This window comes from Poromitra crassiceps (genome assembly GCF_964638095.1).
Source record: "Poromitra crassiceps genome assembly, chromosome: 3".
Lineage (NCBI taxonomy): Eukaryota > Metazoa > Chordata > Actinopteri > Beryciformes > Melamphaidae > Poromitra > Poromitra crassiceps.
In genome coordinates, this window is record NC_139625.1 from 16,941,748 (window position 1) to 16,965,314 (window position 23,567).

The following is a 23,567-nucleotide window of genomic DNA, read 5'->3' on the forward strand; positions in this document are numbered from 1 at the left end:
GCACTGTGCATCATTCAGTGCACTGTGCATCATTCAGTGCACTGTGCATCATTCAGTGCACTGTGCATCATATAGTGCACTGTGCATCATATAGTGCACTGTGCATCATATAGTGCACTGTGCATCATATAGTGCACTGTGCATCATTCAGTGCACTGTGCATCATTCAGTGCACTGTGCATCATATAGTGCACTGTGCATCATTCAGTGCACTGTGCATCATATAGTGCACTGTGCATCATATAGTGCACTGTGCATCATTCAGTGCACTGTGCATCATTCAGTGCACTGTGCATCATTCAGTGCACTGTGCATCATATAGTGCACTGTGCATCATTCAGTGCACTGTGCATCATTCAGTGCACTGTGCATCATATAGTGCACTGTGCATCATTCAGTGCACTGTGCATCATTCAGTGCACTGTGCATCATATAGTGCACTGTGCATCATATAGTGCAGTGTGCATCATTCAGTGCACTGTGCATCATTCAGTGCACTGTGCATCATTCAGTGCACTGTGCATCATATAGTGCACTGTGCATCATATAGTGCACTGTGCATCATTCAGTGCACTGTGCATCATATAGTGCACTGTGCATCATATAGTGCACTGTGCATCATATAGTGCACTGTGCATCATATAGTGCACTGTGCATCATTCAGTGCACTGTGCATCATATAGTGCACTGTGCATCATTCAGTGCACTGTGCATCATATAGTGCACTGTGCATCATATAGTGCACTGTGCATCATATAGTGCACTGTGCATCATATAGTGCACTGTGCATCATATAGTGCACTGTGCATCATATAGTGCACTGTGCATCATTCAGTGCACTGTGCATCATATAGTGCACTGTGCATCATATAGTGCACTGTGCATCATAGTGCACTGTGCATTATTCAGTGCACTGTGCATCATTCAGTGCACTGTGCATCATATAGTGCACTGTGCATCATATAGTGCACTGTGCATCATATAGTGCACTGTGCATCATTCAGTGCACTGTGCATCATATAGTGCACTGTGCATCATTCAGTGCACTGTGCATCATATAGTGCACTGTGCATCATTCAGTGCACTGTGCATCATTCAGTGCACTGTGCATCATATAGTGCAGTGTGCATCATTCAGTGCACTGTGCATCATTCAGTGCACTGTGCATCATATAGTGCACTGTGCATCATATAGTGCACTGTGCATCATATAGTGCACTGTGCATCATTCAGTGCACTGTGCATCATATAGTGCACTGTGCATCATATAGTGCACTGTGCATCATTCAGTGCACTGTGCATCATATAGTGCACTGTGCATCATTCAGTGCACTGTGCATCATATAGTGCACTGTGCATCATTCAGTGCACTGTGCATCATATGTTATCTCTTTCTCATGGCGTTTTCTAAGCAAAATGTAGTAGTCGGGTAAAGGGGGTACTTTGACTCAGCAATCAGGGAAAGGGGGGTACTGAAGCCAAAACATTTTGAGAACCACTGACATAGACAATAGTAATTAGTAATACAGTAAGGCCCAATCCCAATTCCTATCTTAACCCTCAATCTTAACCCTCAGTCTCAAAAATGCGCACTCCCGCGAAGTGCTAGTGCTGTCCCGATTCTCAGTGTGTTAAGTTAAGGGTCGAGTTTGAGGGCTGAACAGCCCTCAGTTTTGAGATTTTCCAGGACCACCCTTGGCAGTGAGTGCGATCCCAGAATCCCTTGCGTGTCATCAGCTAGATCCATTCAGATGGAAGATGGCGGCGAAGGAGGAAAAATGCAGCCCTACAAAGTTAAGTATTTCCTTGTTAATAGCGATGTAAAAATTACGATAACCATTGTATTAGCTTAGTTTAATGTCATTTTATGGATTTCCGTTTTGGAATCCTAACAACAATTGTTGTTGCTAACTATCGATAGTCAGTAGCCGTGCTGGTGTGGTCAAGCCATATTATTATTATTATATTATTATAACATTGTTAACGTTGTTACGAAATGCCATAATTCTCAGTGGTAATGTCGTTGTTGAGTTGTTTTTATCAAGATACAGCCTACGTGTATTGCTACGCACCACAAAACAAGTGGGGGCTAGAATGACCGTGCTTTCCGACGTGAGGGCTGGCTTGACTGCAGTGTTTATCTAATGATAGATCGTTAGATAAAAAGCATGGGAGATAACTGCAAACTATTATCACATGAACACAGTCAGTAGTTACAACATCCAGCAGTGCCGATAACATGTTTCGGTTTAACTGATGACCGTGTTAACTCGGCTACGTTGCAACGTTAGCAATGTTATAATATAATATAATATAATATAATATAATATAATAATAATAATATGGCTTGACCGCACCAGCACGGCTACTGACTATCGATAGTTAGCAACAACAAATGTGTTAGGCTCCAAAACGGAAATCCATAAAATGACATTTAAACTAAGATAATACAATGGTTATCGTAATTTCTACATCTATATTATCAAGGAAATATTTGTAGGGATGCTTTTTTCCTCTTGTTTTGAATTGACAGACTGGATCCGGAGCTTTGGCATATTGCTGCCCCCCACAGTCTGAAGACGTATCTGCCTTTAAGGGCTGTCCCATTTTAAAGTCACAAGATAGCCCTTAACACTTAGTTTTGAGGGCTACTAAGATTGAGGGTTGAGCTTGAGGGTTAAGATTGAGGGTTAAGAAAAGAATTGGGATTGGGCCTAAATGTGTTTAAAAATACATCATATGGGAAGTTGGCAAACTTGACTGGTCAATATTTGATTTTATATGTATTTATTTTTATATAAAATAGCAGACCCTTTTATTTCTCACCTTAGATTTGAGTGACTTTTGTGATTATATGAAGCTTTGCCTTTGCACGACATTTACAAATGTGTTGCCGGGGTGAACCTTGGTAGCATCACAGGTTGAAAGTCACTTTAAGTCCCACTGCCCTACTTTGTTGCTCATGCTGACTCAAGGCAATTATTGTTATTAACAAATACCACTTCCTTCTGCACTAAAACCACAGCGGTGCAAGCACATCTATAAGTTACTGCAGGTGTGTGTGTGTGTGTGTGTGTGTGTGTGTGTGTGTGTGTGTGTGTGTGTGTGTGTGTGTGTGTGTGCGCGCGCGTGTGTGTGTGCGCGTGTGTGTGTGCGTCTGTGTGTGTGTGTGTGTGTGTGTAAGGTTTGGGCCTTATTTAGATGTTCGGGGGTTGTTTTTTCCTCCACTGATATTAAGGTGACTAATTAATTTACTATCATAAGATTATCTCTAGAATCTGCACCCTACTGTGCACTTGTTTCTGGCGGAGCATGTCCACCCACAGAGCCCAGTTAATCAGCATTAGTGGTAGCCTAGGTAAACCCAGCCAAGTTCAAGTTCAAGTTCAAGTTCAAGTAGTTTATTGTCATATGTATAATACAATGTATAATACAATGAAATTCTTACATACACAAGGACATGGTCACAAAGACCGACAGAAAAAGGGTGTAGACCTACATAACTATGTAGGCTACACGTGATACAGACATGTCTGTACACAGTACGTGTAGACATAACACAAACCACAATACAATACAGTACAGTAATGGTGAACAACAAAGTGACAGTGCGTTGCAGTGTGTGTGAGTCAACTGCCCCCACGTGACCTGCTCTCTCAGTTCCCAGTCACTAGCAATAGTGACTGGGAACTGAGAGAGCAGGTCACGTGGGGGATGGGTTTACCCAGGCTACATTAGTGGGGGGGGGGGGGGGGGTTGTGCATTACAGCAGCACTCCTCTCCTCACCGAGTGTCAAGTCAGCCAGAATGTAAAAGTAGGTCTTCTGCAGCGGGCTTTCAAAATAAAACCCTTAGTGCAACATTAACCTTAATATTACTTTTGAGTAATGCTTTACAAACTAGTTTCACTCCATATGTCATTTTAACATCACAAGGAGTATTTTGATACAAGTGTAGACTATTTTATGGAGGTTCCTCAGACTATGAGTGATATAAGTTTATTTTGTAAACAGCTACGCAGTACAGAGCACTGCATGCTTTTATTCTTAAGGCTAGAAACGGAAGTGGTTGTGTTATATCTGCCATGTTCTTGACTCTGGCCCTGGTTCTCTCTGTGGCCGTCATTTGTATTAAGTAAGCATGCCAACATTCTGATAAAACCATAAGCATGCTATGATCAAACAAAGACAAACAGGGACATACACAGGGATTTCAAAACAACAACAACAACAACAACAACCACAACAACAGTTCAGTGAGAGAGACAGGCCAGCAGATGGCGGTAGACAGGACAAGCGTGTGCCTAGGTATGCTGGCAGGTCTGGTTGTTCTTCAACCACATTTTAAAATTACGTGCGAAAGAGCAATAAGAGCTACTATTACGTATATTTAAAGGTATGGTGTTCCAAGATTGGGAAGCTCTTACTGTGAAGGTTGCCTGGCCGAAAGATGTTTTCCTCCTTGGGACAATTATGTCGCCTCGTAGGCTTGATCTTGTTAGCCTATTCCCAGGATTTTTCTGACAGATAAATTTGGTAAATGGAGGAGGTGCTAAGCCATTGAGAATTTTGAACATTAAACAACCATTGTGAAAGTTAACAAGATTTTCCCAGCAAAGGAGACCATATTTGGGGAGTATATTACAGTGATGGTAGCTTTTTGGTTTATTGTCCAGGACCTTGAGAGCTTGTTTATATACAGATTGTGCAGATTTTATTGTTGTATCAGTGGTAAGAGACCAAGAGGTTAGACAGTATGTTATATGTGGAAAAATCATAGCATGAAAGAAAATCTTTGCTGCTTCTGGTGTCAGGCACTTTCGAATATGTCTGAAGTTGTTTAGGTTGAATTTTGTTCTTGCAACAACTTGTTTAACCTGTTTTTTGAAGCTGAGAGTCGAGTCCAGGATTATACCAAGGTATTTAAAACTAGAAACCACTTGTAGCTTCTCACCTGATACGTATACAGAGGTTTGAGAGACATCATTTGCTCTTTTTGTAAAAAACATACAGACCGTTTTTTTATGTTAAGGTGCAGACAAGAGTCTGCAAGCCATTTTGTGACGCCTTCCATGGTCTGTGTGAGCTTACGAGCAGCTTCTTCACAGTTTTTACCATGCATATATATTACTGTGTCATCTGCGTACATTTGGATGTCGGCTCCAACACATGTTGAAGGCAGATCATTAATATATAAACTAAAAAGGAGCGGCCCCAGGATAGAGCCTTGAGGCACTCCGATGTCACAAGTGAGAGTGGGTGACACCATATCCTTATGGCTCACATGTACGCACCTGTGAATAAATCTGATGGCATCTTGTTCCAACTTGACGTTGCATTACCTTACAGCCGCTGTTAAATCATCTCAAATGAAAAAAGTAGACCGCAGAAAAAAAGTAATGCCGAGTTTCAGCAAGAGGCGGCTTCAGAACACATGGTCGATGTCTCTGTTAATCTTTTCTCTTATAAATGCACAATCTACGTTGTCCTTTTGTAGGCTCTATTCAATAATATTATGATTGTTTGTTTTGTTAAAAATTTTAATGACATTAAATAAGAATAGATCTCATTATCATAAAAACAACAACATTAAAATGACGGCCAATCAAATAGATTAGGGGGATGATCTTGAGTAATCACGATTGGACGATCTGAAAATATAAAAGATTGCCCAACCCTATTCTGGGTGTTTATGCCTATGTTGCCTATGTTATGCAAATTGTGTTCATGCAGATATTTACATTTGTGTTTTTGTGTGTGCGCGCGCATGCCCGTGTGTGTCTGTGTGTGTGTGTGTTGTGTGTCTCCAGGAGAGGGACAGGTATGCCTACAAGATCCACCTGCCAGAAACGGTGGAGCAGCTGAGGAAGTTCAACGCCAGGAGGAAGCTGAAGGTAGCAGCCTCATCAGTGTGATTGCGTGATGTCCCCATCACGGTGGCTCATACAGTGTTTGCAAAGACATATCTGGTTTGTTTGAGTGTACTTCCATACTAGATGGGTGCAGTTTGCCTCTCAGAACGACACAATGACTGTCAGAAGGTTTAAACAACAATCACAGGAAAAATATATGCGAATCAATTAATCTTACTTTACTGTATCATCACAATGTCAGTATACGCAAACGAACAATGTTTACCTTCACTCTATGTTGCCTGCACCGAGAGCTCCCCCTTCATCTGCCAGCGGAAACTCTTGCTAGCTCGTTAAGGCTCTCAGTTAGGGATGTCAATTTTCGGTTAATTTCACTTTCGATTAACCGACGCTAATAATCGATTAACCTATCGGTTAATTCATAATTTTTTAATATAAAAAAAAAAAAAAAAAAAAAAAAATTTTTTTTTTTTTGTCTATTTACTCAATGAGCTCATGCCCAAACAAGGCGTGTCTATTTAGATGCTGAAATGTTAATGCTTTTTGTGTTAGAATTATGCCTTTATTTTTTGTTGGCTTTGCTGAAATTTATAAGTTTATTGCCACATTTTGATCAGGTAATCATTCCAAAATCATTCTGGCTCTTATATGGATGACAAGGAAATATATTTTTGAGAGCTTTATTTCCTGTTTATGTAAACATTACAACAACAACAATCTGTTATTTCTTTTGATTTTTTCACATTAGGCCTACTGTCTTTTGCAGCATAAAAACTTAAACAAAATATAGCCTATTTCGATTTGCTGCCAACAATTGAACAAAATTTGAACAAAATAGTTGCATGATGCAAAACACTGTGCAAAATCTGCAAGGAAACTCAAAAAACGTGTCAAAATTTTTTTTTTTTTTTTTTTTTTTTAATATTAACTGATAGACCGACAGCAATAACCGAACAACGACGTTAGCGACGGTTAATCGATTAACCGTTGACATCCCTACTCTCAGTCCAACGGTAAATGAGCCAATGATGTCACTGGTTCACGGACGAGCAGCAGATCCTGAAGCTGCACCCCAGAGACAGAGAGAACTTTAAGAAAACCTGCCGTTGTTTTTCACACTAGATCCCGATCCCGATGTCGGATAGATAGAGATAATGGTTGGAAAGCAGCAACGTGGTCCTTTAACGTTCTGGATTCTCCTGGTGTGGCAAAGCCCCACCCGTCTGGTACTCCCCAAAGCATAAAACAAACTCTAAGGAATGTAGAAATGCAAGTGAGGTTCCACATCAATAGAAAGAGACATGTGGGCGCGTAAACAGTAAAGTCGCAGTCAGGAAATGTCTTCCACATATCCAGTTGAATTAGAATTCAAGGTGAGAGAAAGAAAGCGGCACCTCCTCCTCCGCACTGTCATGGCCGACAGAGTCATTTCATTTACCAACGCAAATCTATGCATAAGCATGCCACAGGCTATTTGTACCTTTATATTCTCACACTTGGCATTCTGAACAACAGGCACACACACCTCCACCCACAACACTGTTGAAACTATTGGTGTAATAGTTGTGCAATTCCTGCTTTGTATCTTAGGGTGCAGTGTTGGCTGCCGTTTCCAGCCACAAGTTTAACTCGTACTACGGCGACCCCCCCGAGGAGCTGCCCGACTTCTCCGATGACCCCACCTCCTCAGGTAAAACGCCACTGCAGACAAGCTGGAGATCCAGGAGTCTATCCTCGTGTTCACTGGACGGCCTTGTGATTTTGAGATCACCACCACAGATCCACACATTTAGCCTGGGAAGCCATGTTTCATTTCCAAGCTTTAGTTTAGGTCAGAGGTTTTCAAAGTGGGAGGCGGGGCTCCCCGGGAGGGGGCTCCAAACAGTTTCAGGGGAGGCTCAGTGAGTGGGAGTGATCTTTTTTTTTTTTTGTATTATTTATTTATTTTATATTATTTTATTACATTAGCTATCAAACATGATCAAATCACATAGAATAGTTAATGTGCGTAATGTGATTAAAGAGATGGTTCAGAGAGTAGTTTTGAAGATTTTCTTTTTAAAATAGGCATCCAAGAATTTAGTGAAGCTAAGCAAGTAACTAAGGGGAGACAACAAGATGTGCAATTACTAGTTTGTGCAGAGGAGATAAGCTACCCAAAGAGGCTTATAAGACCTCAAGTGAACCTTTAAAAACTGCAGTGTTGCATTTCTCGTCTGGCGTCTATTCTAATTCTGTCTTGACGGGATCAGCTGTCTGTGTATAACCCCGCCTGATTGGTCAAAAAGGAAACGGAAGTTTCCCAATAAGCACACTTCCCTGTCTCGGGCCATGGACTTTCACTTCCCATGCTAATACCGCTGCAAGCTGTACTAGCTGATGATATGCATCGGCATTCGGCACATACAGTACACATTTCTTCATGCATATACAACTGAAAATGAGCAGCTTATTACATCATTACCTAATGAAGGAATTCAATGAATGGGCGTTTATTTGCTCAATTTAATACATTGTTCCTGTATGCAGTAGAGCTGCAACTAACAATTATTTTCACTGTCAATTAATCTGTGGATTATTTTCTTGATTAATCGATTAGTGGTTTGGTCTATAAAACATCAGAAAATGGTGAAAAATATCGATTAGTGTTTCCTAAAGCCAAAGATAACGTCCTCAAATGTCTTGTTTTGTCCACAACCCATAGCCATTCCATTTACTGACATAGAGGAGTAAAGAAACCAGAACATATTCACATTTAACAAGCTGAAATAAGACAATTTTGACTTTTTTCCCTCTCTCAAAAATGTGTCAAATCAATTAATCGATGATCAAAATAGTTCATTTAATCCAGTAGTTGACAAGTAATGGATGAATGGTTTTAGCTCTAGTATGCAGACACACTGATTTCCCCTCCTATGTCCGGTTAGCTATTTTCACTCCACCGCTGAAGCGGGAAGTGACGTTCACTTTGGCTCTCTCTATGGCAGTCATGTGTGACTGATGACACGTAACTCATTGGTGACTTGTGACTGTTTCAGCTGTGGTAGACGCTTACAGCAAGACTTCCTTACCGATATACAGCTGCTGCTTCTGCTTACTTTCTTCCTCTGTTGCTTTTTCTGTTCATCATCTCCCTCCTAGAGTTTTGATGTTGCTTCTTCTGTGTTACGTTCAGTTGATCTGTGTTTTTATGTTGCTTCTGTGTTACGTTCAGTTGACCTGTGTTTTTATGTTGCTTCTGTGTTACTTTCAGTTGACCCGTGTAGTCGTTGTATTAGGGCTGTGCGATTAATCGATTTTGAATCGTAATCGAATTAATTAGTTAGGACGATGTTAAAAAAATGAAAATCGTAAAATCGTTTTTTTTTTTTTTTTTTTTTTTTTTTAATTAATTTTTTTTTTTTAATTTAAATTTAATTTTCACTTTAACTAGGGTAAGTACGTTACGCGGGGCGGCTCTCTCTCATGTACGCATGCTGCTACTTGTGTAAAGTTTCTCGGCTGTGATACTGGCTACTAAAAACAGCAGCACAATGGACTTATTTCAACACCTCCGACCAAAAAGCAGCTTGTTGCACTGCAGGCTGTAGCCTACAAGATAACGATTGCCACAACACACTCACGCGCGCACACGAACACAGACATTATCACCGGACGATGAAACGTTGCCAGTTCACATAATAACAAAACAACACGTGAGGCCACCGAGTACTGATAGATTGGCTGTATTCATGGCTGCCTCAGCTGACTCACCTGTCCCTGTGTGTCTGAATTTCCCCCTAACTGCTATCGCAGTTCCACGCATTCCTGTTGTGACTTTGTGTTATTCTAGTACAGATATAACTCCGAGCACGGGTGGTCGCTTAGACACTAATATAATTATCTCACGGAGGAACACGCAAATCCACCAGTGTCAAGTTAGCAAGCAACAGCCAGGAAGTTAAGCATAGCAGCGGCAAGCTAAAACAGGAAGTTGAGTTGTTCTACCTTCAGAGTAAAAGCGTAAATTGTCAATTATGGAAAAAAGGGGGGAAAAGAGCTCTGCAGGGCAACAAATGTTTAGAGAAGTATAATAGTATAATAAATCGAAATCGAAATCGAAAATCGAGTTTTGAGAGAAAAAATCGTCAATTTTAGTTTTAGGCAAAATCGCACAGCCCTACGTTGTATGCCGCCGCCTCTAATTTCAGCCTCTCCTCCTTTCTGTGGCTTTGTTTGATCTTCTGCTGCACTGTCTCTAGGACTGCTAGCCGCTGAAAGTACGTATGCCCTCACCACCCCATAGCATGTTGCTGTGTGCCATATCACCATGACATCATCACCTCCAAGCACTTGTTCGTAGAATCGGATGACGTGGCTTCTAATCTTTCAAAATGGCTCCCCCCCTCTGTCCTCCCACTGTCCTCCCTAGGGATGCCCGATATATCGGCAATCCTATCGTATCGGCCCGATGTTGGTCATTTTTTAACATATCGGCATCGGTCCGATGTTGCAGTGTTCATATCGGTTCTCGATATTGGCCAAAATGTTCACATTGAGAGGAAGCAATGTGGGAAATCTATTATTTATGGGCTTTTCCAAATGTTTTGGAAATAAATAAATGCATTACTTTTTCAAATTCAGTGTTTACATGTTTTTTTTTTTTCCAGTATGTACAATTATCATAGAAATGTGTTTTTATACAGATCATTTCGACATCGGTAAATATCGGTTATCAGCCATAACGGCAATGTTAATATCGGTTATCGTATCGGCCAAAATGTTCATATCGGTGCATCTCTAGTCCTCCCTTCTCGTCACTCCTGTCCCCCTGCTTGAGAAGTTGTATTTGGTTTGATGATGCTTATCAGTGTGCTATTATTCTAAATGCATCTTCATATCCAAATCAGAAATATGTTTCTGTACAAAAATTAGCAGAAAATTCAGAATATGATCTTGGAAGCAGAACTTAACGTGGACTGGGGGGGGGGCAACAACAGTATCATGGCTAATTAATTGCATTTCCCAATTTCCCATCATACTCAGGTTTGTGCTTTGAGGGATATGTGCTTTTCTTGTTGTAAACAGGATACAGTGTTTCCATGCACCAGTTCAAAAGTTAAGCTGAATAATATTGGAGCATTATGGTGCACACCGATAAGGTTTTTCCTCCAAAATGGAACGCACTGTAAACGGCACGTTTTCTCCTTTACTATCTTTCTTTCATGTCTCTCAGAGAGAAACTGTTTAATCCAAAATCCACATTGTATCAGTTAGTCTGTGGGGCTCAGCAGAATATGTGAAGGTAAAAAGTCAAGTTTAACGTGGCGTTTAACCTTTTCACCCTGCACGAACTTCAAAAGGTTACATAATGTAGTAATCCCAAAATGAAACACAAAATGAGAAAGAGACCACAATGTGGTTTGGCTTTAAAGGCCTGGGAAAAACCCCAGGTCACACGTCTGACATGTCATCATGACATATGACGCTACTTTTTCATCACTTTGATTCTCGTTTGATTGTATCACGGAGACTACCTCTCATCTCTAAATTACCTTTTGAAAGAGATCATTTCAACGTGTCTTTCGTCAGGGAGAGGGGAAATCTATTCTGACCGCACATCAAAAGATGTCAGTCAGACCTGCTTTTCTCTGCGTTCCGCCTAGGAACTTTGATAAGGCTACAAAGAAAATAGCATTTTACATGTTATAATATCTGTTTTTAGGTGGAGTCCTGAAAATAGCTGACAAATTTACATTATTATTTTTTTCCACTGCTTTTCCCCCCCATCTAGGCATGGGTCGATTTCCGGTTTTACCGGTTCGGTTCGGTGTACGAGCCCAAACCGGTTTGATCACGTGCGAACCGAAAAAACCTAAAAAAAATTAAAAATTAAAAGTTTTTTTTTTTTTTTTTGCCAGTCCATTCTGATTGCACTATTGTTCGTATTAGCTTCTTCTCAAGTTGCACTAGTATGCAAAAGTCTTATTTTGTTTATTATGTTGATGTTTGAAGAAAAGTTCAGCTGAATAGTTATGAGAAATAAATACAGGGTGTGTTTGTTACACAGGTGTCCTGCTTCTTTTTATTCAGTATCATTGCTGGTTGACAATACCAGCTTAGAGGTGTATTATCGCTATCAGGTGGACTGAAGTTGCACTACAGACAGTTACGGTATGGGCCACACTCGGGAGCCCTGCTTAAAAAAAAAAATTACAAAAAAAATCGGTATACCGGTTCGATCCGGTTTAGACGGCAATATCGAACCGGTTTTAAAATTTTCAAACCGACCCAGCCCTACCCCCATCTATTTATTCTTTTTCCTGGGTGCACTGCTTTTTCAACTAACCCATCATCCACACTCCATGTAAAGTGTGCCTTCTACTGCTGTATGTCGTATTGATGCCATGTACCGCTGTCTCTCTGGTCTCGCTGCATGTGTGGGCGATGCAGCAGGTACTTGGGGGTGGATGGGTGTGAGAGGTGTGTGTGTCTGTGCGTGTGTGTGTGTGCGTGTGTGTGTGTGTGTGTGTGTGGTCTGACTGTGTATATGTACATGTGTTTTTGTCTTATTTCTGTGTTTTCTGTCGTGACATCTGTTGTCTTGTGATTTTTATGTTTGGCATCTTAATGTGTCTGTTTTTGCCTGTTTGTGGGCGTGTGTAACATTTGTTGTGTGTGTTTGTGTGTTGCAGTCTTGCAGAGTTGTTATAGTTTTGTCTTTTTCATTATTTATTTATTTATTTATTCAATGCTGTTTAGTTTCAGTTCCTTTCCAGAGTGGGTTTGCTCGTTTCGGTTTATTGTTTTGTTTTAGTTCTTTTGTTTTATAATTATATTATTATTAATGTTGTTGCTGTTGTTGTTTTTATTTATTTATTTAAACATGAGGGGTATTTGTCAGGGGCAAGCTTTAAGAAGTTCAGAATAGTTTCTTAAAGCTTCAGAATAGGGGGGTACGGTGGTGCAGTGGTAAGCGCTGTCGCCTCACAGCTCGAAGGTCCTGGGTTCGATTCCCACCTGGGACGCTGTGAACGCTGAAGGAATGCATGCCCGTCCGCATGTCCTCGAGTGCCCACCGCCCGGGTGGGGTCGTCAAAAGGGCCTTTCTGTGTGGAGTTTGCATGTTCTCCCGGTGCCTCCCGGGGGTTTCCTTCATATAGGAACCCCACACCAAAACATGCAATATCCTGGTTGCTAATGTGGTTCCTCCTCTGGTCGTTAAGGGCACCTGTTCAGAGGGAGGGGAACTGGTTGGAATAGCGTGAACCTCGCACGTGCTATGTCCTACCGGTGAAGCTTCCTCTGTCAGGTGAAAAGAAGCGGCTGGCTAACTGCCCATGTCTCGGAGGAAGCATGGAGCCAGTTTCGGCTCTCCCCAGATGGGCAGAGGGTGGAGCAGCAACCAGGATAAATAACTTAACTAGCACTGATGGGGGATAAAAAATCGGGGGGGGGGGGAGTTCAGAATAGGTATTACAATACAAAACACTTTGTGAAGGCAGTTGACTCAGTCATGTACAGTACTAGACATCCAGTCTCAATACACATATGCACCAATGCCTCCTCATGCTGGCTGTGTTGACACATTTGACTAAATTCACAAAAGACTAAAGTAAAGACATTTTCTGTATATTTTTATTTAATTTTAGTTTGGCAAGTACACAAATTGTTTCAGTTAGTTTTACTTTTAGTGTCTTTTATTTTTATTATTTTTATTTCAGTTAATCCCTCCACGCACACCTAGCTTTAGGGTTTAGTTTCGTTTTATTTACTTAACTATAATAACCTTGGTGTGTTGATAAGTGTGTCTTGTTTAATGTTCTGCATTTTGTGGTGAATGGGACTGCTTGGTGTACTTTTGAGTGTGTTACCTGTGTATGCTTGTGCTTGAGTGTCTATTTCAGCGTATAATGTACGTGTGTGTGTGTGTGTGTGTGTGTGTGTGTGTGTGTGTGTGTGTGTGTGTGTGTGTGTGTGTGCACATACAGGGGCAGTATCCCAGGTTTTGGACAGTCTAGAGGAGATCCATGCGCTGACGGACTGCAGTGAGAAGGACATGGACTTCCTCCACAGCGTCTTCCAGGACCAGCACCTCCACACCCTGCTGGACGTGAGCAGACCTCGCCACACACACACACACACACACACACACACATACACACACACACACACCACGGTTCCCACGGGCCAATCTTGAATTTTTTTTGTGCAAGAATAGAAGTGGAAGTTCTTTTTTATTTTTTACAGGGTTCCTACGGAAGTATGGAATTTGATTTTAGTATTCTCAAAATTCTCTCAAATTGTGGTGTGGCCATAGGTGTCATTTACAATGGGAACATGTCCCACTCCCCACCACTCTTCAACACTAAGTGACACCCTTGTGTATTCAGATGTCAAATATGGTTGACAGAGTATTCTGGAAATTTGAGTCTGGAAAAGTATGGAATTTTGAAATGGAAAATGTGCAGGAACGCTGTTTTTACATGTAACACAGCACAGATGAGAAGTGTTAACAGATTCAAGCCTCTGTGTTTTCAGTTGTTGTCTGTGAGCTTCTGTAAGGCTGCTAGTTCTCATTGTGAAAATACTGTGTTGTAACAGTAATTAACCTTTATTCGTTCTCAAACTACTAATGTGTTGGGTCCTTGAATTCGAGGGAAAAGGGCCTGGAAATTCCTTGAAAAGTCCTTAAATTTTATGTTTAAAAATGTGTGGATACCCTGACACAAACACACACAGAGAGCATACTCACAATGTTAGCACCTCTTAATCCGTGATTCCCAAAAATGTCCACTAGGTGTCATGATAGCTCAAAAATCGGCAGTATATATAGGTTCATTAACTCAGGGAAAATGGACTTGGTGCACATGTTCTTTTTCAATTCAATTCAATTTATTTATTTGTCCACAATGTGGAAATTTGTCTTCGGCTTCACAGGTTTGCTTGTGTACAGAGAGGAATACATTACATTCCAACATGGGAGACAAATACATTACATTTCAACAAACACCAGGGTACACAGTACAGAACACAGGGATTGACAGGATGGAAACATAATACAACATGGAACAGGGACACACATACAGGCAGTGATAACGGACATGGTTCTTATGTGGATGGGGTTTATGAATTTAGCAGGTTTATTGCATTTGGTATGAAGGATTTTTTGTAGCAGATCTCTGCTTCATACTGACACTTGTACTCACATTCACACCTGGAAGCTCCCCAAAGCCATCACAGTCACACACAGATCTCCCTGTCATTCACACCTGGAAGCTCCCCAAAACCGTCACAGTCACACACAGATCTCCCTGTCAAATACATTATGTGTTACCCATGAGGCTCAATTCTGTTTGTCTGTTTGTTTGTTTGTTTGTTGTTCCAGCTCTATGACAAGATCAACACCAGGTCATCCCCCCAGATCAGAAACCCTCCCAGCGATGGAGTGCAGAGAGCCAAAGAGGTGAGGACATGGCTGCACCGCTGCTTAGGTCACACTCGGGGAAGCAAAATTATATTTTGACACATATAAATACGACACGCTTTCACAAGCAATGCCTCTATCATGTGGCCTACACTAGTGCACAAATCTGCTTTACTCTCCTCTGTGTACATTTTAGGGATGGGCATTGCTAGCAAAAACATTCGTCAAAATTCGCCCACCCCTAAAAAAAAGAATGCGAGTCACAAATGTTATATGGTCTCCCCTGATTCTAATGATATTTGAATCACTTGTTTTGACCAAGTAAAGCATTTTACGCCAGGTCTATGGAGAAATGAATGGTGGATGAAATCCCATGGACAGGGGTGACTTTGGGACTCTATTGATGTTCACAGACCCAGGCTACGTTAGCCACGTTAGCTTAGCTTCCCGAACGAAGCCGGGATAGCCCACGGAACAGTAGACAGAATATCAGCTTTTCTTCATGCAGTAACAAGCCTTGAAACCTTTCCCTGTGTGTTGGTGTAATGTAGACACCATTTCAAATTTCTACCGTTTCTATCAAGCTTCTGGGTGCTACTGTCTCTAATGCTGCTTGCGTGAGTGAGTGCAGTGCGCAGCCAGGGCAACGTCACATGGACACTTGCTGCTCTTAAAGAGACAGGCGCCGATAAAAACAGTGGAAAACATACTTTTTAAGACAAGATTGTCAATAAATCGACTTTCAATAATAAAAGTCGATCTTGATAATAAAAACGATTATTCGAAAATTCGAAATTCATTGCCCATCCCTAGTATATTTCATCATCTTTGCAAGAGGGTCTTTTCGAATCATCCTTCTAATCCAAGAAGCTATTGTATTCTAGTAGGTCTGATTGAACATTATTTACACAAAGTGAACATTATTTACATGAAAACCCTCCAATTAACAGATTGAGAAAGTGTGTGCTGATATCCTAATGCTTTGACTTTTGGATACATCTAGATTGGTTCTGTGATAGCTGGGGTTCTCACCTCTTTCCCTGTGTCCTGTTTTTTCCTCATTAGGTCCTGGAGACCATCTCATGTTACCCAGAGAACATGGAGGCCAAGGAGCTCAGGAGGATCCTCACACAACCACACTTCATGGTGGGACATTACAGGACGCACAAACACACACACACAAGCGCGCACACGCCCGCACACACGAGCGCACACACACGCTCCCTCATTTCTGCTACCGGGTCATGTAAGCACATAGGGCATTTGTATATGAGATTAAAACTTGTGTCAGAAGCGAGGCTGTTTTGTCACTCATTGAGCAGCAAAGCTGCTTAGCACGTCAGCCGTGTGAGCCGTGGGAACCGAGGAATCAGGTCAGTAAGAAGGACCGGAGAGATGTGACGAGGGAGGGGCTGCAGCCCGGCGACGTTGTGGATATACCACGCCGCAACGAGAACGACACTTTTACCGCGGCCTTCAACACCCCCATCTTCATCAGATGAGGCTCGTAGCTGAAACGGAGCTGACACTAAAAGGATAGCTGGGGAGGAGAACGCTGAGGCGGGCGGAAACTGACAAATCAGGCAAAAGAAATCGGAGGTGGAGCTCCTGTCGAGAGGTAGACCATTTTGGGAGGCTGTAATTGCCCTACTTGGAGGATTTTTTTTTAGTTTGTTTTCTGGCTGCAACTTTTGCCCCAGTAAGGGATATTTTGATGCAGTGATGTATTAGCCACTGGGAAATGTAACAAGACGAGACTTACTTTTCACCTTGCATGGTATTTGTCTTGTGGATTTAGTCCGTTTTAGTCCTGTCAACTTCGGTGTAAACCTGCGTAGCAGGGAATGCTAAATGTAGAGTGAAAGTGTAGTTTTATTAGATCAGGTACAAGCACAAAAGGCAACGCTTGTGTTTCCTGGTTGTGTGTTTGACACTGAGCTGTCGGGCCTCAGCTTCGCTTCGATCCGATTAGCCCTGCTTGCTCTCTGACCTGATTGGCTGACCGGGTGCTTGAGCTTGCTAGACACACCTCACTGAGTTCACCAGTGAAATAGATGTGAGGGGCTTCGCCATGGCAACACAGAGAAACACGTTTCACGGCCGAATGTTTCTACTTTGCCGCCTCTTATGCACGGAGACAGTGGTCCAAGGACGCACTTTAAGGCTGTTGCTAGTTATTTCTTAAGCGCTAAAACAGACCTAATTCACTTGTATGAATGCAATGTTGTTTCTAATAGGGATGCACGATAGTGGATTTTTTTGCCGATATATTTTCAGAATCAGAATCACTTTTATTACCACAATATGCAAGTTACATACGAGGTATTTGTCTTAGTGTCTGTATGCAGCGTAGCGTTCATGTCAATATCCAGAGATAAAGAAGTAGGAAAAATAGCTAAAAGACCATCACAATCATTTTCCAACTCTTTTGGCCGATTGCCTATGCCGATAGATATTTGCGCAAATTCTTTTCCAGCTAATTTCAGAGAACGTCAACTCTCTCCTGGAGTGGAATTAACACATTATTATGACTACTCTTATCATGATGGCACACCTGCAGATACAGACATACAATATGTTTCAAAATTAACACATTCACTCGGCAAAAATAAGAAAACTACTTCAACTTGCCATGCCATATTTTTATTTATGTAGCATTTTCGTTCAAACAAAACTGTAAGATTCATCGTACTTAAACCGGATTGGATGATGCCCACCCCTGGGATAGGGTTAGCGTCATTTAAGCGTAATTTTGTCATATCGGCAGAAATGTTTGTTTCGGGCCGGTGCCGATATTTAATTTTAAAGCGTTTATCGTCCGATACTGATGAGATGTCGATATCATCGTGCGTCCGTAGTTTCTAAGTATACATAGCTTTTTCATGCCGTTGTGTCTCGCTCAGACTTGATAACGCCACACTGATAAACACCATAAACCAGAGGTTTTCAAAGTGGGAGGCGGGCCTCCAAACGGTTTCAGAGGAGGTTCAGTGAATGGAAGTGAAAAATATTTTATTAGCTAATACATTAGTTATTTCATTTTCATTTCAAAAGGAGATCGCGTAGAATAGCCTAAATGTGTGACTCCCAGAGTCAGAAACATATAAATGCCTTCAGACAGACGTTTTTATGCATTTGATGTAGTCTGAAGTCAAACAGCAATATCAGGCTAACTTGGATCAATTATTGAGTGTCTATGGTATCAAATAATCACGATCCAGGGCTCTACATTAAGGCTCGTCCGCTTGTCCAGGACAAGTGGATCTTTTGCTAGGACAAGTGGAAGAGAAATGTACTTGCCCCACCAGACAATTAAGTCCCATCAGAATCAGAATCACTTTTCACAGTGTCAGACTTTGAAAACTCCTGCCATAAACCAAAAGCCTTCAGTGCCAGCTGTTCCAGGTCCTTGTCACTGTCACACATGATCAGTAAACACTTTTTTGCTCAGATTGTACTGTAGGTGAGCAGATGTGATCTTTTGGTAAAAGGCGGCAGTCAGGAAACGTGTTTGTCAACGTGTTTGCAATCAGATAGCGCTTGACCACATTTGCCTGATTTCATTTACACCTGGCGTTAACATGCGTTTTTGTGATCTGATTGCAATCTGATGACAGAAAACGCATGTTAATGTTCAGGTGTAAGTGGCCTCAAAGAGGATTAGTGGTAAGCCATGCTGTCTTTGCAGCGTCATGGCAGTGCACACACACACACACACACACACACACACCGTACTCGAGCACATGTACCCTGCTGTGGGACTTTTTCCTTTGACTTTGACTCATCATTTTAAAATTGGAAAAACAAAAGCACAACAACCAAAGTGTCCTTCTGTATTATTTTTGCTTTGTTGAACATTTATTCAACAAGATCCCGATTCCCGACCACTGAGATTAAATTAAAGTTTTTCAAATGAGACCTTGCCAAGAAAGCTGCGTCGTTTCTTTAACCTTTATTCATCCAGGGAGCAGCCACCGTCTTCTACTGTTGGCCACTCAGTAGTTCCACTAAGCATGCCCATGAGCACTGTGACAGTACTGTAGTTATTGCGTTTGGGATTCAAACCAGCGACCCCCAAGTCCTATGGGTGGAGCATGGTGTTAATGCTGCCTTCAGGGTTGGATGCCCACCCATGCAAAAAAAAAAGACAAAAAGACACACACACAAGTCAAAAGTTTAGACGCAAACATTTGTCTTTATTTTGATTTTTTCCCCTATTTTCCACATATTAGAATAATAGTAAAGATGTCAAAATTACAGTATGGACACAAATGGTATATTATGCAGTGACCAAAAAAGTGTCAAAAATCAAACTCTTATATTTTAGATTCTTTAAACTAGCCGCCCTTTGCCTTTATGGAAAGGCTTTGGAAAGAAATTCATACATAGGATCAACTGCACGATGTTTATTTGTCTAAGAAACTAATTTCAAGCATTTAAGCCCGAGCCTTTAGATCAAAATGCCTTGATCGATAGAACACTCAATCAGGTGTGTCCAAAACGTTTCACTGGTATTGCACACCCTTATGATAGATACTGTGTGCGTTGGATCCACGGGTCCACTGGATGACATGTAAAAATGTACCATCTGTGTGTGTCTCTCTCCCTGTGCCCCAGGCCCTGCTGCAGACCCACGATGTGGTCGCCCACGAGGTGTACAGCGACGAGGCGCTGAGGGTGACCCCCCCGCCCACCTCGCCCTACCTGAACGGAGACTCCCCGGAGAGCACCAACGGAGACATGGACCTGGAGAACGTCACCAGGGTCCGCCTGGTCCAGTTCCAGAAGAACACTGACGAGCCCATGGTGGGGAAACACACACAAACGGAAACACATATATACAGATTCCGATATGCAAAAACCTTCAGATGCAGACAGAAAGAGATGCTCATATACACACATAGTTATTTTGGTCAAAAAAAAATATTTTATTGGAGTACATTTTATTCATAGTATTTAATTTAGTACTTGTGTCTGTATAGAATGTGACCCCCTGCCCATGTCTCCTATAGGGCATTACTCTGAAAATGAATGACCTCAACCACTGTATCGTCGCCCGGATCATGCATGGTGGAATGATCCATCGGCAAGGTACTGTGTACTAAACTTAAGCAATAAGCCCAAAGAGGATGTGGGTTAAAGTGATTTTAGAACAAGGTACTGTATAGTAAACTTAAGTAATAAGCCCAAAGAGGATGTGGGTTAAAGTGATTTTAGAACAAGGTACTGTATAGTAAACTTAAGCAATAAGCCCAAAGAGGATGTGGGTTAAAGTGATTTTAGAACAAGGTACTGTATAGTAAACTTAAGCAATAAGCCCAAAGAGGATGTGGGTTAAAGTCAGTCCCCATTACAGCCAGTCTCTTTTTGAGGCCAATGCGGAAGTTGCCATACTCTCAAATGGCCAGTGGGGGGCGCAGCTTGTGTAACATCATCCCTGAACGTCCATTCAACTCTATGTGAAACGAGCCAACTTCTCTCTCGGTCTCTGTCTTAAATAAACACTTTACAAATGAGTTTATGGTCTGAAAAAACAATTTCAAGTATTTTTCATGCTCTCAAGGCCCCAGTTTTTTTAATTATAGCCCCATTCCGAGGAAAATAGGCGATATACTTTGGATATTGGGAAACAGTAATACTTCCGCCCGTTAGAGGCAGCAATGTGCCGCAAAGGCATCTAGTCTGCGGAAAGTACACGAATAAGAAAACCTAGCAAAACAAGGCTAGTATGGCTAGCAGATAGCAAGTCATACTTTAGCAAATTATCAGAAAATAGCGCTACTTTATGATATTTTAATAATGTTAGTAGACACACGTAACTGTATAGATGGCATACATGTAACGTGACGCTCATAACATGGCGGACCATTTAACGTTATCTAACGGTATGTAAAGTAGCCTAACGTTAAATGGTCTGTCCATGTTATACAGTAAGCGTCATAAGGTTATATGTCAACGTGACATAACATCACAAGTTTTTGCAGACATGAATGCTGTTGGTCGTTTGTTCAATTTGCTTTTCTGTATGGTATTGGACATTTAAAAATGATACATACTTGTCTTGAGGCATCCGCCAAGCTCAGCAATTTGTTATCCTTATTTTAAAACATACTTTATCAGATCGATAGAACTCAACATAGCCTAAGGTCTTGCACTAATATGTCTACTGGTAAATTAGGCATATATAGATAATCTACCAAGCAACACTTGATACAAATATAGGTAACCATTTCACAGCAGTACAGCCTACCATGGTGGAAAATTAACCATTCTTTAAGTTTGAATGATATCAAAATATATGTTGCATGGTGTAGCCTTTGTTTATGTCGAATTGTTACAGCTAACCATATTTCAATAAATATAAATCATTCGTTGATTTGAAGCAGTCGGTTGGTTCTCCATCTTCATTCTTCTTCCTGGTCATTTGGTCGAAGCTGGTTCACTCGACATCAAATATCTTTATATCACATCTTATTAACAACCTGCCTGCTCTGACCAGACAACTATAATGGGCTTGTTCTATGAGATTTGCGGTACATTCGGGTACATGATTTAATTAGCACATAGCCTACACAACAAGGTTCTTTGTTGGCAATGTTTATTGACAAAAACACACTGGCAGATACATACCAAATGGTTCAAAGTAAATATATCAAAAGTCTCAAATCTGTCAGCATTTAGCTTATGTTATTGCAATATCTTAGGTTGAACAACTGATGATCAGCAATATTCTCACAGTAATATGCACATGGGAATCAAAACGTAGCATTCATTTTCACAAATAATTTGACCAAGGGACAATGTGCCTCTGTTCTGTTGTGCTGTTCCTGCTCCACCATGGTACTCCGACGGCCATCCCTTGAAGAAACAAACGACACCGTGTTATATTAATTACTATAACATAACGCCACCAAATTTCAGTTAAAGTAGGCTATAACGGTGCTCACACGTTAGCACACGATGCTAATCGAGCTAGCGTTAGCTTACAAACATGAGCATCACTCAAACAGTCCAACGAGTCCAACATAGCAGAGCACCAAGTGCGCGACCAAATCCACCTCAGTTATAAATTTTAGAGTTTGCCCAGAGATAAGTATAATAGCAGTTTACCTTGTGGAGGCTTAGCAGCAGCTAGCAGGCTGGAGACTCACACCAGGCACAATGCACCAGGATCACACCACACCATGGTCTCTTGGCCAGGCCCCGGACAAGACGGTGGTCGGCTGGCTGGACTCCTACTCGCCCATACCTTCGGACTAAAAGTTATTATATTTGTTGTCCTTGGACCATTTCACCACTGCAACCAGCCAGCCAGCGAGCAAGCTAGCAAACAGAAGCGAACAACAAGATGGCAGTCGTTCAAGCCTGTGAGACAAATTCAGAAACTCCCCCGGCAGCCGCTAGGGGCAGCCGCCCCCTCCTCCTCCTTCTTCTTCTACTAGTGTTTTAACAGCCCTCTCTCCCCGTACTTCCGTGTAAAGTTAATCCATTCAACCAATCAACGATGAGCAGGAAGCGGGAGATTCAAGCCTCATTTTCTGCTATCAAAACCCAATGGGTGACGTCACGCTGACTTTATCCAGATCTATATGTACTATCAATGGTTAAAGTGATTTTAGAACAAGGTACTGTATAGTAAACTTAAGTAATAAGCCCAAAGAGGATGTGGGTTAAAGTGATTTTAGAACAAGGTACTGTATAGTAAACTTAAGCAATAAGCCCAAAGAGGATGTGGGTTAAAGTGATTTTAGAACAAGGTACTGTGTACTAAAGTTAAGCAATAAGCCCAAAGAGGATGTGGGTTAAAGTGATTTTAGAACAAGGTACTGTATACTAAACTTAAGCAATAAGCCCAAAGAGGATGTGGGTTAAAGTGATTTTAGAACAAGGTACTGTATAGTAAACTTAAAGAGCATGGGGCAGGTTAGAGACCCCAATCAGTCAATGTGTAGGTGAATTATGGAGGAACTCGATTTTCACATTAAGACACTTACATATACACTACAGTGACTTCTGGGGTCGTTTTACTTTTTGAGCTTTTATTTTGACATCTTGGATCCCAAAACTCTGACGTCACAGTGGGGAGTCGCCAGGCATGCTCGCTGTCCCTCTGTCTGTCGTCACTTAGGTCAGGGCTGTCAGTCACACACTATGGATGCTAACGCCGGTTTTCAGGAGGAAGAGGAGGTAGCAAATGTTTATGCACATGCATGTGATGGTCCTCAGCCTAATTTTGACAGTGAAAGAGAGCAGGAACAGCCCACAACGGACCGCGGAGAGAGAGTTGTGG

The 23,567-nt window shown here is 41.6% G+C and overlaps 1 protein-coding gene across 1 annotated transcript in view; it reads left to right on the forward strand.

The window, feature by feature from the left end:
- LOC310773976 (peripheral plasma membrane protein CASK-like) overlaps positions 1 to 23,567 on the forward strand; it is a 100,646-nt gene that overhangs the window by 58,815 nt on the left and 18,264 nt on the right. The window contains exons 9-15 of the mRNA XM_083634016.1: positions 5,809 to 5,892; positions 7,462 to 7,561; positions 13,842 to 13,963; positions 15,239 to 15,316; positions 16,343 to 16,423; positions 19,895 to 20,083; positions 20,290 to 20,368. Coding sequence (XP_083490142.1) covers positions 5,809 to 5,892; positions 7,462 to 7,561; positions 13,842 to 13,963; positions 15,239 to 15,316; positions 16,343 to 16,423; positions 19,895 to 20,083; positions 20,290 to 20,368 — 733 coding nt within the window. The remainder of the gene's footprint in view (positions 1 to 5,808; positions 5,893 to 7,461; positions 7,562 to 13,841; positions 13,964 to 15,238; positions 15,317 to 16,342; positions 16,424 to 19,894; positions 20,084 to 20,289; positions 20,369 to 23,567) is intronic.